An 18,971-nucleotide genomic window follows, 5' to 3' on the forward strand; every position below is an offset into this window, starting at 1 on the left:
ATACCTCCCCTGAACATCCCCTAGGGGAGATCTATCAGAAGAGAATGGGCAAGAAGAGGTACAGGAATCTCTCACAGAGGATACGGATTTTGATGAAGGAAAAGGTTCCCCCAGATTACCACCAAATGATATCTAATTTTGAGAAATATTAGAGATTCTTAGACAAAAGAATGCTTGGTCTTCCAAAAATCCCTCTACAGAGGAATCTCTATTTTTGGAAGATTTTGGTTTTGCCCCATCTACATCTTGGGTTACCCCTTCAGCAGATGAGCTCATTGATTAAGTTTCCCAACGGGCATGGAAAGAGCCAAATGCTATTGAGCCCATTCTAAAGACACCTGATACATTTTTAGCTCCTCCCAAGGATAGACCTCACTGGAGCAAAGGAGTCCCAGTAGACGCTATGATGGTGGCAGCAGCCATTAATAAAGAGCTAGCAGAATAGAGCTCTTCTGTCCACATGCAAAACTGGGAGTCTCCTAATTACCTGGCACATTTCATGAGGCTACAGAGAGATTTGATCGAGGAGCTATCAAATACTCTCTCAAAGTTTGTGTCTGCAGAGGATTTCAGAAGAACATCATCTCAGCTTGCCACTGTATTGGCAGTTTTCAACATTTCCTTGAGGTTGATCTCGCACACAGCTGAAAGCACATCATGAGCTGCTGGTTCAGGCATTGCCCTAAGGAGACATGCCTGGATGCATCTATATGACTTTGTGGAGCCTTTTAAGACATCTTTTATCAATATCCCTTTGATGGCTCATCCTTATTTTGTCTGTCAGTAAAATAGATGCTTGCATGCAGCAAACAAGAAGGAAAGAGTCTGTCTGCTGTGGGAATCAAGTTTTCTACTATTCAACAAACCTTCTCCAGGAATCAAAGAGGTGGTAAGAAAATGTGGTTCTGGAAGTCTCAGGGACCTTTCCAAAATTTGTGCAGGGACAACTCCTGCAGAGGCAGTGGAGGAAGTTCCAATGGGAGACGTTGCCCTTGAGGCAGAAGAGGCCTGCAAAATCAGTGTTTCTGTGATTCCTTTCTGTACAGACCCTTCCAGCCCTCCTGAAGTGCTGCCTGACTGTCCAGTATCCTTGCACCCAGATGCCTGGGCAAATATAACAAAATTTCTGGGTGTGAAGAATAACATTTTTCCAAATTTCTGTTTTGCAAAAAGAAAAAGCTTCCCAGCATTCTACCCAGTCAGAAGAAAGCAACAGCACAAGAAATTCAAAAGCTGCTATAAAAAGAGTCATCCAAAAGGTCCCATCAAGCCAAATAGGATTCGGAAATTACTCTCATTTCTTTTTAGATTCCAAAAAGGCAGGGGACCTCAGACCAATTCTAAATCTGAGCATATTGAATCAATATGTAAAGAAGTCAAAGTTCTGAATGGTCACCGTTCAGTCCATTCTGTCATTTCTTCACAAGAATGATTGGATGTGCTGCATAGATCTTCAGGATGTGTACTGTCCCATCAAAATAGTCAGGCAATCCATAAGACATTTACTTTTTCTGCTGTGAGTAAGTCATAACCAATTCAGGACCCTACCCTTTAGACTCTCCACAGCCCCCAGGGTGTTTACAAAATGCATGGCAGAGATGGCTACTCACCTGAGACTCAAAGGATTCTGAGTATTTCCATATCTGGAAAACTGGCTTCTAACTGCCCCCTCCAAGCATCTCCTTCAAAAGTTCAGGGACTATTTGTTCCAGATTTGCCAGATACTGAGGATTACAATAAATTATGCCAAATCAAACTTGACACCAGTTCAGAACCAGGTGGTCATTGGTGCACATCTGAACACAACACAAGTAGCATCACTAGCAATTCATCAAATATCCACGCTGAGGTCTCAGGTCCATCAGCTTATCTTCCACCCATCTCCTTTCAACCCGATTAGTTCTTCAAGTGCAGTGATTCATGGCAGCAGACCTTGTACTGCTTCCCTTAGCACAATACTTTATGCGAGTTCTTCAATGGACTCTAGCTGTTCAGTGCTGTATTCTTTGACAACCCATATCTTTGTATGTTCTCTTTGGGCCATATGAACAGATGAATACTCTGCAGTGACTATCAGCTTTATTTTTCCTAAAGATTCAGAACTTAATGCTGCTTATACCAGTTGTGTTCCCCATTGGTGCAAACAAGGGCATTGCAAGCATGTGTTATCCAACCCTATGGTTCAAAGATTTTAACTCTGACTGCACTTTAGTCTACCCTATTTTGACTATCAACCTGTGTACTGGAAAAGTCAATGAAAGATAGGAGTTAATGGGTAATGCTAGCTTGCTCTTCCTGCGGAGGGATGGCCAGCTCTTACTACAGGAAAACTTGTAGGGAGAAGATCCAGTAGCGTAGCTTCAGGTATGCAGTAATTCTGGAAGATGAGCCCACCAGAGAGTCTGCTAGCATTGTAATACAGAATCATGATTATGCAGACATCTGAGCGTATGGTTCTGTTAGATCTGTAACACTGCATCGTTATTATGCAGACGTTTGAGAACGAACTTTTGCTAGCAATGTAGCATGGCAGCATGATTATTCAGACTCTTGAACATATACTTCTGTTATAAATGTAACACTGAATCATTATCATGCAGTCATTTGAGCACAAACTTTTGCTAGCACTGAAACACGGCATCATAATTGAGCGCATACTTCTGTTAGAACTGTAGCACTGCATTGTTATTATGCAGACATTTGAGCACAAACTTTTATTAGCACTGTAACACAGCTTCATGATTATGAGCATATACTTCTGTTAGAACTGTAACACTGCATTGTTATTATGCAGACATTTGAGCACAAATTTCTACTAGTACTGTAAAGCAGCATCATGATTATGAGTATATACTTCTGCTAAAACTGTTAACAATGCATTGTTATTGTGCAGACATTTAAGCACTACTTCCGCTAGCACTGTAACATGGCATCATGACGGGGCTTATACTTCTGTTACAATTGTAACACTGCATCATTATTATGCAGACATTTGAGCACAAACTTCCACTAGCACTGGAGATGGCATCATGATTATGCAAACACTTGAATGCACATTTTCTCAGCATGGAAGGTATTACGCAGAGTAATGCTAGCAATCAGAGTAGGGTGTAAGAGCATACTGATCTCTGTGACTGACATGATCCTTAGTTATCTTCATTGGTGCCAGCTTCAGATGCCAGATGCTCAGGAGGAACAAATTAACATGTCATGGATAAAGAGGCTTTATACTTGCAGAAGAATGAGACCATACAGAAGTAGCAGTCATGCTGAAAAGTAAATCAGCAAAGAGCAGATATCTGTCATGCTGAAAAGTCAACCAACAAAGAGCAAATATCGGTTATGTTGAAACTAAATGAACAAAGAACAACACTAATACAAGTGTACATGACATTTAAATTCATTTCAGCTGCTTTTTTTTGTTAGTGTCAGGCAGCATAATTGCAGACAGTGATACAGCATCGCAGTACTAAGGTTCATAGGTTCATACTAGGCTATCTGCCCTAGGGCATTTATAAGCCTAGCCAGAATTTGTTTGGCTTTCGCCACCCATTTTAAATTTATTTTGCTATGCCCTTTTTCGAGGTTAGTATACTGTGCCTCTGTCTAACAGTGACACAGAAGTGATACCCGGGGTAAACCTACAATCTCCCATCCACTCATCAAGATTCCTCTTGAAGAGAGTCAATGAGGGACTCTGCCTAACCTGGACTGGGATTTTATTCCAGAGTGAAGGGAGCCTCTGAGTTATGAATCTGTCCCTCCAGCATGTCCTATTTATTTCAGTGCTGAGGTTCAAGTCTCTGAGCGTAGCTCAATGGGATTTGGATTTTCTGAGGTGCAGCATGTCCATTAATTCCGGGTTGGACATGGCTTTATACATCAGGCACAGATCGCCTCTGAACAGGCGGTATGCCACTGAGTAGAGCTGAAATTTCTTTAACCGGGCAGCATATGGCATCTGTTTGAGCCCTTTGATCCTCTTGGTGAGGTACTTTTGGGGTCTTTCCAGTTGCTGCAGGTGTCTGGTAAGGTACATCCCAAAAGAGGCATTGTACTCAATTATGGGCCTGATGAGGGATGAGTAAAGAGGCACGATGACCTCCCCTGATCTAGATGTGAATCCCTTCATAATTAGGTGGGCTATATAAAATGTTTTTCTAACCACTTTGGCCACGTGGTTGTCAAATGAGAGATTGCTATCAACTTGGGTCACCAGGTCCCTAATTACTTCTTCTGTACTTAATGGATTACCACCTATGTGGTAATTTGTGGGCACTTTGTTTTTGCCAAAGGGTATGACTATACACTTTTTGGCATTTAGCTTGAGGCCATGGCTCTGGCACCAGTTGTCTGTTTCTATGAGGCCCTTTTGGAGGATGCTTGTGTCGGCTGGAGAGTCGATTATGGCGCCCAGTTGGCAGTCATCTGCGAACATGGTCAACCACAGTCCTTCCATGTTGGCCTGTACCTCCGAGGAATATATACCGAACAAGAGAGGTCCCAGGACTGAGCCTTGTGGGACACCACTTGTAACTGGTTTGCAGTCTGATATGGCTCCAGCAATTATAACCATGTGGGTTCTGTCCTTGAGCCAGTATGCAATCCATCTAGTGACATAGGGGTTTATATTTAAGCTGGTGAGCTTATCTATAATGCCCGAGTGGGGTATTGTATCGAAGGCTTTTGCAAGGTCCAGGTAGGCTGTCTGGGCCATCTTCCCCTCGTCAATGGCCTTGGTGACTGTTTCAAAGAAATCAACCAGGTTTAAGAGGCAGGATCTGCCCTTAACAAAGCCAAACTGGGTAGGATCCAGTGTCTGTAGGTCCCCAATATCTTTATTTATGAGGTCCATGATGATCCTTTCCATAGCTTTGCAGACCAAGCTAGTCTGGCTTATGGGGCAATAGTTTCCAGGATCCGTTGAGGCATCACCTTTATGGAGAGGGACCACTGTTGCTGTACGCCATCTTTGGGCACATATCCTATAGTAAGGCTAAAATTGAACAGTAGTTTTATGTTTGGGTTTAGCTCTTCTTGGAGTTCATGTAGGACGCAGCCCGGGACACTGTCTGGTCCCATTGATGCTGTGTTTTTTGCTTTGGAGAGTGCGGCTCTTACCTGAGCATCTGAGATGTCAGGGGGGCAGCACTCTGCTGGGATAGATATTTGCCCTTTTGGTGGGGAGGGGGGGAGTTTGCGCTGAACCTGTCAGCTAGGATGTTGGCAATGTCTGTGGGTTCGGTGCATTTTTTGTCATTTTGGACTAATTCTGAGAATATCTGGGGATTACCACCCAGGTTCCTAACATAACTAAAGAAAGCCTTGTGATTATCCTTAGTGTCCTGTGCAATTTTTCTCTCGAAGCTGGTCTTAGACAATTTTATGAGTGCCCATAGTTTTTTGCTAATACTGATCAGTGATGCCTTCCCTTTTTGGGATTTTGCTCTATCATTTAGTAGCTTCCTCCTTCTATTGTATAGTTTGTTTATGGCTGGGGTCCACCAGACAGGACGTCTGCCTTTGGAGGAATGGGTCTTGGTTTTATTTGGGATCAAATGATCCGTGCATTCCTGAAGGTGTTCATAGAATGCGTTTCTAAAGGATTCTGCGGTCTGAGCCGTATTTTCCACAGGCCCGGGGGCTTTGAAGGATTCCACCTCGGTTTTGAGGAGTGTGAAATTTGCTTTAGAGAAGTTTTTCACTGTGGTTTTCTGGGCAGGGGGTGGAGTCGGGATGTGAATATCCAGTGAGATTAGTTTATGGTCTGATCTTACCAGTGAGGAATACACTTCTGGTCTGGAGCATAGAGTCCCCATGTTGGTGATGATCAGGTCCAGTATGTTTTCCCCTTTTGTGGGAGTGGTAACAAGTTGTTCCATAGCATTTGAGTTTATAAATTCTAGGAACCTTTGGGCTAGAGTGTTGGAGCTAGAGTAATGCTCCCAGTCTATGTTTGGGTAGTTGAAGTCGCCCAATATAATGGTGTTTGGAGAGAACTTCATATTTTCCAGTGTTCTCTGGAAGGCCAAGTGGGGTTCCTGGGTTTGGGAGGGTGGTCTGTAGCAGGCTATAAACTGGAAGGCAGTTTTACCCACTGTTAGTTGCACATGGATAGTCTCTGATGCTTCGTGCTTTGCCACCAACCTGGAGGTGTGGGTATCTTTGATGAATATCGATACTCCCCCTCCTTTTGTGGTTCGGTCCAAGTTTTGGGGCCGAAAAGCATGGTATGAGGTATAACCTGGTAGTGCTGGGGTGCTCTTGGGAGCCCTGAACCAGGTTTCTGTTACTGCACAGATATCGATGTTCTCCATGCTAAGGAGAGTTTCGAGTGCGTGCATCTTGAGGTTTAGACTTCTGGCGTTGAGTAGCATTACTCTTAGTTTCTTATCCCTTGTACATTGAGTTTAAATGGAACTGTTAACGGATTTCACATGTAGGTTTCAGTTCAGTTAAGTGCATGGAGTTTCCCATCATGCAAGTTTTCCCCTGTGCTTTACAGACAGTAGTTATGTTTTATGGGGACACTAATCCCAAAAGGCATGAAAGCACATTGCCAGTACTAGTTAACATCCTCTGCCTCCCTGCCCTCACAGCTCAGCTGAGTTTTCTAAATGGTAAACTTAATTCCAGGATAGTGCAATTATGCATTTTTGGGGGGGAATTGTAAATATTGTTCCAGCAGTGACTTTTGTTGTTGTCACTACAACTCATGTTCTTTAAAATAATTATAAGTTCATGGGTAAGTACTAGAGTTGCTGCTTTTGTGAGCAATGATGAAAATCCAACCCTGTACCCTCTGTCTGTGAGGTAAACACCTTAACTATTTGGCAATCCCCATCCCTGATTCCATTTCCATGATGAAGTAAGATAGCTCTCATGTCAGTTGATTACTTTTTATCACTTTGCACTAAACATATGTATTTTGTGTCCATTTTACAGCTGACTTGGATTTCTTATGCAGCTGGTGAAGTGCTTTCTGTGACCAGAGATGAAGTAGTAGTGAGTTACCTCCCCCTCAGTCATATTGCTGCCCAGGTTGAAGATATCTGGATTCCTATCAAGTATGGTGCGACCACTTACTTTGCAGATCCAGATGCTTTAAAGGTAAGTGCTGGGATCAGTAAGAAAAGCAAAATGTAAGTAAGTGCTCAAAGAACAAATGTTTAAACATGTATTAGTAATTACTTTTGTAAGACAGTTGTTACATTAAATGTGTTAGACAATATGTCGCATCTAGCCTGACGTCTGAGTGCATTTACCATTCTAACTCCCTTTGATCTGTCTTCTTCCTCATCCCTAATCTATCCATCCCATGCCCCTTTCAACGTCTTCACACATTCTCTCTCCACCACCTGTTCTTGTCATCTATTGAATAGTTTCAGAGCCATGTCTGAAGTACATTGCATACACATCCATGGAGTAGTTGGTCACTGCAATCTGTTTTTGTACCATCTCCATTTCCGTCTTCCCTTGCTCTTCATGTTAACTCCTCTTCTGGTAGAATAGGAGCATTATTCTTCTATTTCTGGAAATCTGTCCTCTTAAGGATACACCCTTAAAAATTCCTTTATCCACCACCATTGCCTTTTCACAGTGCTTCTGGTGGACCAGTCCAGGTGTAGACAATATCCCCAGATCTGTCTCTTACTCTTCATACTATTGCTTATGCTTCTTGCAGCTGATACTTTCCACCAGCGTTGCTGTAGCCCAGGTCAGCTACCTTGTACATGTCTGCAGTGTACCTCAACTGCCCCCTTCTGCCCACATGGTCAGTCTTCCCAAATGTTTCAGTCAACTTTACCCTCCATCTTCCACTTCTGTATCTAACTTTGTCATCAGTAAAGAGTTTAATTCTGTTCTCGGCTTATATTTTTATTTTTTATTTTATTTATTTGTTAACTAGTAACTTTAAGCCCACTGGACATTTGTTCCTTTTTTAGGAATGAACTGGGAGCAGTGTCTCATTTAGTGATTTAATCAGAGTTATACAGTGACTGAATCCATGGACAGCAGCTTATTAAAAGTGCATAGCCTTAATCCTCTGTAATAACTTTAGACCTGTCCTTGTCCTTAGTTTTTTTCTGAAACAAACACAATGATGAATATTGGAACTAGGAAAAACCATTGCAGTAGGCAGGTAGTCACTTTGTTTACTCCTGACATTTTCATTCTAACCACATACCTCTGTATCCTGCCCTTGAACCATGCAGTTATCCAGTTCCTTAGTCTTGATCTTACCCCCCACCCTCTCCAGTTGTCCTAGAAGTCACCTGTGTGGGACCAAGTCAGGTGCTTTAATGAATTCCAGGTATACCAGTTCTGTTGACACACCCCCGTTGAGCTTTTCTGCACTCTTTATATAACTGGATCAGGCAAAATCAGAGTCAGAAGGTGTAACATTCAGAAATACTAAGCTTCTATTTATTGAGGCTTGTGACATCGTCATCCGTCTTGTAAAGTGCAAAGAACAAGATGTGGTCATTCTGAATATAGTCTGAAAAACTGCAACACTAATGGTTTTAATCCTAGTTTTGATATGAATATGCATAGGTTAAAACTGCTTCTATTAGTACCAGATTGGATTGGATCTTAATCTTGTGACTTCGTTTTCCATTTTGAAAACATGGACTCTTCTGAAGAGTAGATCTGATGTTGTTAATTGTCATTTATTTCTTACCATTGGGAATCAGTTCCATCCTCGGAACAGAGCCAGCCTTTTACCAAGCTCGCGCCAGCCCTAAACTCTTGAACTAAGATTTTACCCACAGTGCCCTCTTCCCAGTTACCTCAGATCTCATTTGCCGCATTGCCATAAAGCCGTGCCAAGCCCAGCTCTCGATAAGCTAAGTGGAGCCCAGCTCTCGATAAGCTAAGTGTTTAAACTTATTTTATAACTGTCCTTTTTTGAATTTTCATAATGGATTCCAAGAATCTTCCCTTATGTCCCACAGACTCTGCAAGACATTCTTAAAGGGTGTTATCCATATTAGACCTCCTTTCAGAGAACCAGTAGAACCTTGGGATCTCTCATTAGTGTTCTAGTCTCTAACAGGACCTCCCTTTGAACCTGCCTCAAATTGCGACCTAAAGTTCCTATCATGGGTATCACTATTTTTGATAGTCATCAAGTCAGCCAGATGCATATCTGAGCTTCAAGCCTTGTGCATCAAATGCCCCTTCATGACTTTTCATAAAGACAGAGTATCACTCAGAACTAACCCATCTTTCTTGCCCAAGGTCATTTTAGAACTATCGATTAACCAGACAATTGACCTACCAGTATTTTTTCCTAACTACTCTAATAGAGGGGAGTATTGTCTTCACTCATTAGATGTGCATAGACAACTAAGTTTTTATCTAGACAGAACAAAACCTTTTTGGAAAACAGACAATTATTTGTAGCCTTTTCAGGATCCAGAATGGGGTGTCCTGTCTCAAAAGTTACTTTAGCCAAATGGCTAAGAAATTGTATCACGTTCATTTATGACAAAAGTAACATCTCTCTGCCCCGTAGAGTTAGAGCCCATTCTGCCAGATCAGTAGCCAATTCTGCGGCTTTTCATGCAAGAGCCTCCTTGAATGACATTTGTGCAACCGCAACTTGGGCCAACCTTCATACCTTCATCACTCATTACAAATTAGATTTGGCCTCCAGGGGAAGAGTATCCTTAGGTTCAATGGTGCTCAGGAACATCCTTCCATAAGGGCCTCCCTGGAAGCTGGGGACTGTGTCCCAATGGTAAGGAATGAATGAAGATTAACATCAGATAAAGAAGTTATGTCTTACATAACATTCCATCTGTGTCGTTGATCTTCATTCATTCATTACTTCCCACCCTCCTTCCCCCTCCGAAGGCTCCTGGGGAATCACAATGGGTCCTATGGCAGTTCATCAGCTTTATTCTGACCAGAGACAGCGTCTGCTTTACTGATATCTGGCAAACTCGATCTGAGGTAACAGGGAAGAGGACATTGTGGTTAAAATCTTAGCTTGAGAGTTTAGGGCTGGCACGAGCTTGGTAAAAGGCTGGCTTGGTTCCAAGGATGGAACCGATTCCCAACATTAATGAATGAATGAAGATAAACAACATAGATGGAACGTTATGGTAAGACATAACTTCTTTTTTTTTTTTGTTATAAGCCAGAATATAGTAGATGTATTTTTGAGCTTAAATTATTAGCTGGCATTTCGGCATCTCTGGCAGCTGTATGCAGATATTTCATAGGTGTGTACTCGGCTAATGGCCTTGAAGCCTTTACAAGCGCAGCCCATAGAAGTGCCCTGGCATCGTGCCACCTGATGTTAGTTCCCAGTGCCTCTGTCAAGAAGAGCCACTGGAGTGATCCCCAGGGTGAATTTTCTATTTCCCATCCACTCATCAAGATTCCTCTTGAAGAAGGCCAGTGAGGTGCTCTGCTTGACATGTATGGGAAGCTTGTTCCAGAGCATGGGCAGTCTCTGGGTTATGAACCTGTCCCTCCGGCATGTTCTGTGGATTGTGATAATGAGGTTGAGGTCTCTGGAGTATGTGGTTTGGAGGGATTGGGATTTCTTTAGCTGTAGCATTTCTAACAGAGCTGGGTCAGACATGGCTTTGTAAGTCAAGCAGAGATCGTTTCTTAGTAGACGATATAAAACAGAGAATCGCTGGAGTTTTTTGAGTCTGTCTATGTAGGACATGTGTTTAAGACCTAGGATCCTCTTCATGAGGTACTTTTGTGGCATTTCCAGCTATTGCATGTGTCTAGTGAGGTACATGCCAAATGGGGCATTATACTCAATGATTGGCCTAATGAGGGAAGAGTACAGAGAGATGATGACCTCTTTGTTCCTGGATGCAAAACCCTTGGTAATGAGATGTGTCACATAGGACTTTCTGACAATTGTGGCAATGTGGTGGTAGAAGGAGAGATTTGCTGTCAACCTGTGCCCCCAGTATTTGTAGTCAGTTTGCAGTCACATCTTATTTCCTTTGCTTGTAACACTACTCATAAAGGCCCATTATTTGCATCAAGACTCAGCAGCAGTAGCACTGTTTTCTTGCACTCCATTTCCCTTTGGATCATCATTGCTGTGTTAAAAATTCTTTGCTTCGCCTCCACCAAACCCCATACTAACACATATCTATCAATTTTGATAACATCTTTGCCATTCCCATAGCTAATATAGACAGAATTACTATATTCATGGTTTAAAATCGAAATAATTCTATACAACACTGAATCTGAAGGGTCTTTGTGGGCAGTTACTAGCATATGTAGTCCAGGAGAAGATTGAGTAGCCTAGCCCAAATTCCCAATTGTCTCAAAGCACTGTCTATTTAAGTGACTTACTCAAGGTTGTTTAGTGGGCAAATGAAGGCTGAGGGACTCAAGCCATGTACCAGAGGAAGCAAGTTTTTTAACAGCTCATAGCCTTAATCCTCTGAGGTAATGGCCAGACTCTTTATCCTCTTTCAAGTAATATTGCCTCCATTACTTTCTTCCAAGGTGCTAGCATCCTCCGTCCCCTTTTAAAATATCATTGAAAAGAGCATTTCAGATTTTTGTCACTCTCTTCGCTCCTGAATTCCAGATTTCCACAGGAGTACTGTGTATGTTCCTGATGACTTCCCACTGACTGATTGTACATCTATATTTTATTTCACCTCTTCCTGTCTTGGCTATTAATTGTTGAGCCTCATCTTCCTCTAACCTTGACATAACCAAGTCTTCCATAAAATATTCTAATTGTGCTTTTTCTTTTTTTCCCCCATTTGATTGTAATGACATTTCCAAAATATGTCCAGTACTTCTATATCATTGGATGTTCTTGGGATTCTTTGTTTGTTTGTTTGAAACACAAAGTAGTACCACGTAGTAGTAGGGTGTCGCTAATGATAGATTTAATAAGCGCATTAAACGATTGTGCTAGGCTTGTCTTAGGGCGGGTATGGTACAATAAATATTAGCCGGATCGGATCCTCGAAGCCCGCTACCGAAGAGAAAGATAAATCTTTTCTTTAAGTCCAAACAGGATGGTCCGTCCGTTTCGGACTCGGTTCTTTAGACACCACTGGATTAGTTCTGCGTTCTGTGCCTAAAAACACATGCTTAAAATGGCAGAAGATTTAATTACTTTAATCACCTTTTAAAATGGGAAGGGGGGATTTGGGAATTCCAGAGAGGCTCAGGAATTTTTTTTTTTACCACAGCATAGGCCTGCTATATACCCTGTTTTGGGATGTTGTTCAAGACGTTTTTCTTCTGAGGCTTCCCTTTAATCCAGATTCTTTGCCTCTTTCTTGCTGAAGCCAGTGATACAGGACAGAGATGAGGAGGAGCCCTCATATATATATATGTATAAGGGCCCCTAGGGCCACCCAGAAACTATTAGGGACCTAAGGGTGTCAGGGCTTCTGTTGTAAAGAATCCAGTTCCTTTGGATAAGGATGCTAGAGCTTAAGTCACCCAGGACAAATGGTGTTGGACATTATAGATAGACCGAGGCTAAGTTTTTTTCCACACATTGCCTCCTTTCAAAGGCATGCCAGACGCGCACAAAGATGTTTCATCCTTGGAAAGTGGATGCTGGATGCTCAGTTGGAGCAATCTTCACATCCAGACAGGACAAGCCCTCCATGATTCTAATAGGCTCCAGATTGGCCTCGACAGCACTGGTATCCTCTGCTAAGGGTTTAGCGATCCTGGAATAAAAGTTGCTGCGCAGCCATTTCTGCTCACTATGACTGTGATCACCATTATTCTCTCATCCTTTGTTTACTCCTACTCCTGCTTGGGATCTCAATTTTGTGTTGGAAAACATACTTGAAGGGTTGCTGAATTAAAACCTGTTTCAAAAACAAACTATTTCTAAGTGGATTGGCTTTTGTATTGCTTTTGTTATTCCATCTTCCTTTATTCCAAAAATAGGGCTGATTATTTTTTGTTGCCAATCTCTTCTTACATTTTGGCAGCCCCCCCCCTATTATTTTTATGATGCCTCCTCCTACCTCTGCTTTGGGATTCTACCATAAGTTATGACTGCAGCAATGTGAGATGAACATAGTACAGTTTGGCAAGAAAAAGAAAAGAGGAATGGAAGGGGTCATGCGCTTAATACCTTGACGTTGACGTGGCGGCCAGATCTGAGCCATGGCGCACATCAGCCTAATACTTGGTATTCGGCCGAGGACAGCGGACTACCCATAAGTTATGACTGCAGCAATGTGGATCTTCGAACATCTACATTTATGGTAGGTACAAAACTGTACTTTATTTTTCTTGTCCTAGGCCTCCTAAATTTGGTTACATCTCTTTCTACTTTGTTGCCTAAACCATTTATGCTCAAAAAAGTTTTTGAGGTTGAGTTGTTAGCAAAAAATAGTTAATAATAACCTTTCTGAACTCATTCATATTGTCAAAATACTCCCTTATTTTTCCTTTAGCACTCTGTGTTTGCTCCTGTTCTACCCCTGAGAGATTCCCTCCCTTTCTGTTGTGCTTTAACCTCTGTCGTCACCTCACAGCAATTCCTGTTACTTCTTCCCCTTATCTCACTCTATTTCTAACATATTTTCAAAGTCCATTTTCTTTTTATCCCCCTCACTAACTATCCCTTCTGAATTAATTTCTGTCTTCCCTAATAACTTTCAAAACCATGCACCACCACCCATTCCTTAAATTCCTCTCCTTTAACAAATGACTAGAATAGCATCGATATTTAATTTTTACATCATTAGCCTACATCTTTATTTTAGTTTTTATTGATGAATTATCTGATATAATTATTAGAAGGGTCTTAAAGTTTTCAAAGAGAATGGCACAGTGGTGCAGCGGTAGCATTGTTGCCTCACACCAAGAGGTTCTCCAGTTCAATTCTTGGCTGGGGTGCCTTCTGTGTGGAGTCTGCATGTCCTCCCTGCATTCGTGTGGGTTTCCTGTGGGTGCTGCAGTTTCCTCCCACGTTACAAAATCATGTGTCTAAAGCACTTCTCCCAGGCCTCCACTGAAAATTGGCTTTGTTTCAAGTTGGACTTTCCCAATAAACAAACGTTAAATAAAATTTTAGTACATATGCTCCTGTGAAATATACCTGTTCAGAAACATTTGCCTCTGCAATAGGCAGGTTTGATCAGTGAGTGGCCACATGTAGGATGTTTGTTATTCAAAGATGCAATGAACATGTGCAGGAAGCCGATCAACAGTATATTCTAATGGTGCTATAATGACATGATGTTGAGCTACAGTATTAAAAATGAGAGCCTCAGTTTATGCAGATGTGGGAAAACAATATGGTTGAGTGATTCAGAAACATATAAAATGTTGTAATATGTATGTCATAAAGTCATTGTGTTCCAGCAGTGGTATAGTGGAAGTATGTTAGGAGTAACTACACTTTAACAAATATGCATGTACCACAGGAGAGACCAGTTGGCATAATTGTAAAGGTCTTTGCCTCCCATGCACAAGGTACAAGGTTCGATCCTGACCTCCAGCCAATGCTTGTTTGGAGTTTGTATGTTCTCCTGTTTCTCTATGGAAAGAGTGGGCAGAAGCACAGAATCTACATGGTGCTATATGGGTGTAAAAGTTGTATAGACCAACTGCTTTAGGCGTCTACTGTGGTGCGCAGTATCCTCAAGATAGGAGAGCACAGATTACAGACTGCATGCCCTGGCAGAGCTAGCTACTCTGAGTAAAATATGGCTGTAGATGGTTATGTTGACTAATGTTGCCAAATGGACATAGGTATTTGCCAGTGGTAAGTGGGTTAAGGGCCCAACCTACGCTGATTTACGCCAGTAACCCATGCTAACAGTGGGAGGGGTGTATGTGCCCCTGTTGGCCAGTATGTGCCCTCCATGAAAAGCACAACAGACTTGGGTCAATAAGCTGCTCGACGTCCAGTGTCCAGGTACTCAGCCTGGGCTATCTGCAATAACTCTGTTGAGTGAAAACTTGGCATAAAACCAATCAACCTGCCAAACACGAACTAAGAATTGTTACACTTGACAGGATGAAGCTTGGAAGTGGATGACACAGTGGTACAGAGGAGGCATGAGACAAGATGGAAGGACAGTGCAGCAAAGCCACTTGGCTTGGGACTCCAGAGTCTACTGCTTAGGAGGACAACAGGATAGAAATGGTGTGAGAATTGCAGTAAGACAGAGGCTTATGAAGGCAATGAGGGATATCAGTAGAATTAGTAACAGACGTATGGCAATCAGACTCCAGCCTAATGATATGACACTATTCATAATCTCAGCTGATAGTGAAGAGAAGAGTACATTGAGACAGCCATTGCAGACCTATTATATAAAGTAGGAGACAAGGAATATGTTTTGATAATGGGTGACCTGAATGCACGTATTGGGACAGAAAGAGCAGGATATTAGGACTGCCTGGGTCCACATGGGTAGGGTAACAGGAATAAAAACTTCTGTCTGACAAGTGACTTGATAATAGCCAACACATGGTTCAGAAGTCGTAACATCACACACAAGAGAGGCCACCATGCAACTCGGGTAGACTTCCTCCTAGTAAGGAAAGGTTACTGGTGTAGAATCAGTGATTGCAAAGTCATCCTCAGTGAAACAGCTAGCCCACAGCATAAATCACTGGTTGCCACAATTTGCTGCAAGCAGTGGTCAGAGAAGGCTCAAAAGCCAACAGAGTCCTGCCTGAAGACCTGGATAGAAAAGTACAACAGTTCAAGGAATTACTCGGGGCTCTTGGCCCCCCAAGAAGAGGAGGAAATCGGTGGAGTTGAAGAATGGCAGTGCCTCAGAGCAGCATGTGTGAGGACTCCAGACTAGATAGGTGGCAGAGCCAGGTATGGAAGTAACGTACATAAGGAAAGCTGCTGTTGGAATACAGAAGTCAGGGAAGTCATCAAAACAAAGGAGGAGAGCAGTAAAAGGTGGAAGACAGAACATATGGACCAGGCTAGGAAGAAATACTGTCTGAGTAACCAAGAGGTTAAGAGAGGAGTTACAATAACAAAGAATGGGGCATCAGAGGCACTCTGACAGCTTCTGGAAAGTGAATCAGTAGGTGGCACAAGGAAACTATATCAGGTTGTAAGGCAAAGATAAAGAAGATAGACACCCTTCATAAGGCATGCCAGGAACAACCTGCTCACCATTTCACAGGACATCAGTGGCAGACAGAAGGAGTACTTCATGCAGCTTCTGAATGAAGAAAACTCAACAGAACCTGTACTATCTCAGACATAGCGTACTATGAAAGAAGAGGAGGAGGAGCCCACCCTAGAAGAAGTAAGAATAGCACTAAGGAAAATGAAGTCAGGGAAAGCAGAATGTTCAGATGAGGTCACAGCAGATAATGATAAAGATGCTGGGTGAGCTAGAAGAGAAATGGCTCCTGAGGGTACTCATAGCAGCATGGAGAGAGAGGCATATCACAAATGACTGGAGAATAAGCATACAAGAACAAATGGGGACAGCCACAAGTGTGGGCAGTAAAGCAGTATCAAACTCCTGTCACATTGCATGAACATTCTGGAGAAGATAACTAATAAACAGATATGCAGAGTAGTAGAAAGTAAGATGGAAGATGAGCAGTTGGATTCAGATGAGGATGCAGCTCTACTGACACAATGTTTGCAGTGGGACAGTTGAGAATAAGCTAGAAATTAGAAAAGATTCCAATTGGGAATTCCTAGATTTGGAAAAAAAAATATATGACAAAGTCCCAAGAAAGGTGATTTGGCAGTCCGTGGGTTCAAAGTCCCAGAAACATTGGTAGAATTAGTGCAGGCTATGCACAAAGATCCAGTTAGTCAAATAAAAACAGTGTTCAGTTTCACAGAAGGGTTCCCAGTGGGAATTGGTGCGCATCAGTGTTCAGGTCTGAGTCCACTGCTGTTCATACTGTAAGGGAGACAGATCAACAAAGTAACAAAGTTGCTGAATGCAGATAATGTGGTACTACAGGCAGACTCTGAGCAAGAACTTCAGCAAAGGATAGGGCAATGGAATACAAAACTGAAGGCACATGGGATGAAAGTAAGTACAGATAAGACCGTGGTAATGGCAGTAAATTGGGGAAAACAGAAGTTGAGAATTGAAGTAGAAGGGAAACAGGTTAACTGCTTCAAGTATCAGGGAGGAGTGGTTGACGCAAAGGGAAATCTGAACGTTCAAAGCTAAAATCAAAAGGAACTACAACCAACTGGCATAGATTATCAAGTGTAGTGTATGACAGAAGCATGCCAAAGAAGTTGGAAAATAAGGTGCCCTTCCGTCTTGTCTCTTGGATGCATAAGATGTCTAGCCTCCTCCATACCATCATGTAATCCACATTGAGTATAGCAATTCTTAGTTTATGTTTGGCAGGCTGATTGGTTTTACTTCTAGTTTTCGCTCAACAGAGCTATCCCTGGTAATTCAGGCTGGGCAACTGGCCAGCAGCTTACTGACCCAGGGCTGCTGGGCTTTATGCCAGGCACAAACTGACCAATAAGGGCACATACACCCCTCCCACCATTGGCATAGGTCCCTGGCATAGGTTGGAGTAGGTCGAGTCTTCATCCCACTTATAACTGGTAACTACCCATTTCCATTTGGCGACATTAGTCAACATGACCGATTCACCTAGAGCCATATTTTACACCATCAAATGGCTATCCTTGACACGGCATGCAGTCTGTGATCCATGTCCTCCTGTCTTGAGGATACTGCACACCACAGTAGATGCCCAAAGTGGTTGGTCTGTACAACCCTTCCCCCATAGGTCACCATGTAGAGTTTGTGCTGCTGCTGACAGCTTCATTCATTGGTGAGTTTGAGATGGAAACACTCAGCATATTTTTCAGAGGTGGGAGGAACCTACAGACGTACATAGAGAACATGTAAGCTCCCAACAGGCATTGTCCAGAAGTTAAGATCAAACCTTGTGCATTGGAGGCAAAAATTTTAACCATTATGCCAATGTTAGTCTGTGTAATCATAAATCTTGTCATCCAATCATGCGTAATATTTCATGGCCTTCAGAACATCAGCATTATGGACTAGTACAGTATGGACAGTCATCATACAGGAGTTGCTAGATATGTGTTGGCTTCATCTGCAGGTCTTTGGTAGTTGTGGACTACTTATCCTATTGGATTCTAAGATGTGTGTGTGACTTTAAGAATACTAACTATAGGGACCTTTCTCCGATTAACAGGCATCTATTAAAAGGGTACTCCACCAGTTCCTAAATGCTATGCTATTGCATGCAGGACACCATATGTGGCTTCTCTGTGTCACAGAGAAGAGAGCCAACACCATGTGGAACTTTATAATGCAGTTCATTTCCCTGAGGCACTTGGTGCCATAGAGTGCACCCAGACTGAAATAAGGCCACACCTGGTGAGCTCAGAGGGAGGTATATGAACCATAAAGAAAATGGTCTGTAAGGCACAGGGTATTTTCTAGTGTGTCCGCAGGTCACCCAAGCAGCTGCCATGACTCCCACATATGGCATACATGGGACTTGGCCAACAGTTTGGGCGGTGACTTTTCCCCAGGGGCATCTTATTGGCATTTCTGGATATGTCTTGTTGCCCTGGTTGATGACTCCTATCAGAAATCCACATACTGCTGCACACAATCAGTACAGCTGTACCCTGTCGCAAAACCAAGAATCAACAACAAAATTTTCAGAGAGTGAATTCTTATCAAAGGAAAAGTTGAGCTTGCCCTCATAGAGGTGGCCTTGGTACTATGTCACTTGAAAATCATAACAACAAACAAAAAATTCTATCCTCGATAGTGATACGTATATGTAGCTAAATTGACCAATGACACTTACTTGTCACAGAAAATTGGCTTTATAAAAGAAAAGTATTTATTTGGAATAATTGATAGAGACACTTACTGTAGAACATGACAATTTTATTTAGAATACCCTATTTATTTGGAATACCGAAAACGATAGTGTTTTACGATCCACCAATGAGATGATCACAGGTGGACGGT

At 42.3% G+C, this 18,971-nt stretch overlaps 1 protein-coding gene across 6 annotated transcripts in view; it reads left to right on the forward strand.

The window, feature by feature from the left end:
* The window catches only part of LOC122807733 (long-chain-fatty-acid--CoA ligase ACSBG2-like), a 1,512,114-nt gene that overhangs the window by 1,153,931 nt on the left and 339,212 nt on the right, over positions 1-18,971 (forward strand). For all 6 annotated transcript variants that reach the window (XM_044078719.1, XM_044078754.1, XM_044078736.1 and 3 more), the window contains one exon: positions 6,946-7,110. In XM_044078719.1, coding sequence (XP_043934654.1) covers positions 6,946-7,110 — 165 coding nt within the window. The remainder of the gene's footprint in view (positions 1-6,945; positions 7,111-18,971) is intronic.

The sequence above is a fragment of the Protopterus annectens genome, chromosome 1.part1 (assembly GCF_019279795.1).
Source record: "Protopterus annectens isolate FY-2018-M chromosome 1.part1, PAN1.0, whole genome shotgun sequence".
Lineage (NCBI taxonomy): Eukaryota > Metazoa > Chordata > Ceratodontiformes > Protopteridae > Protopterus > Protopterus annectens.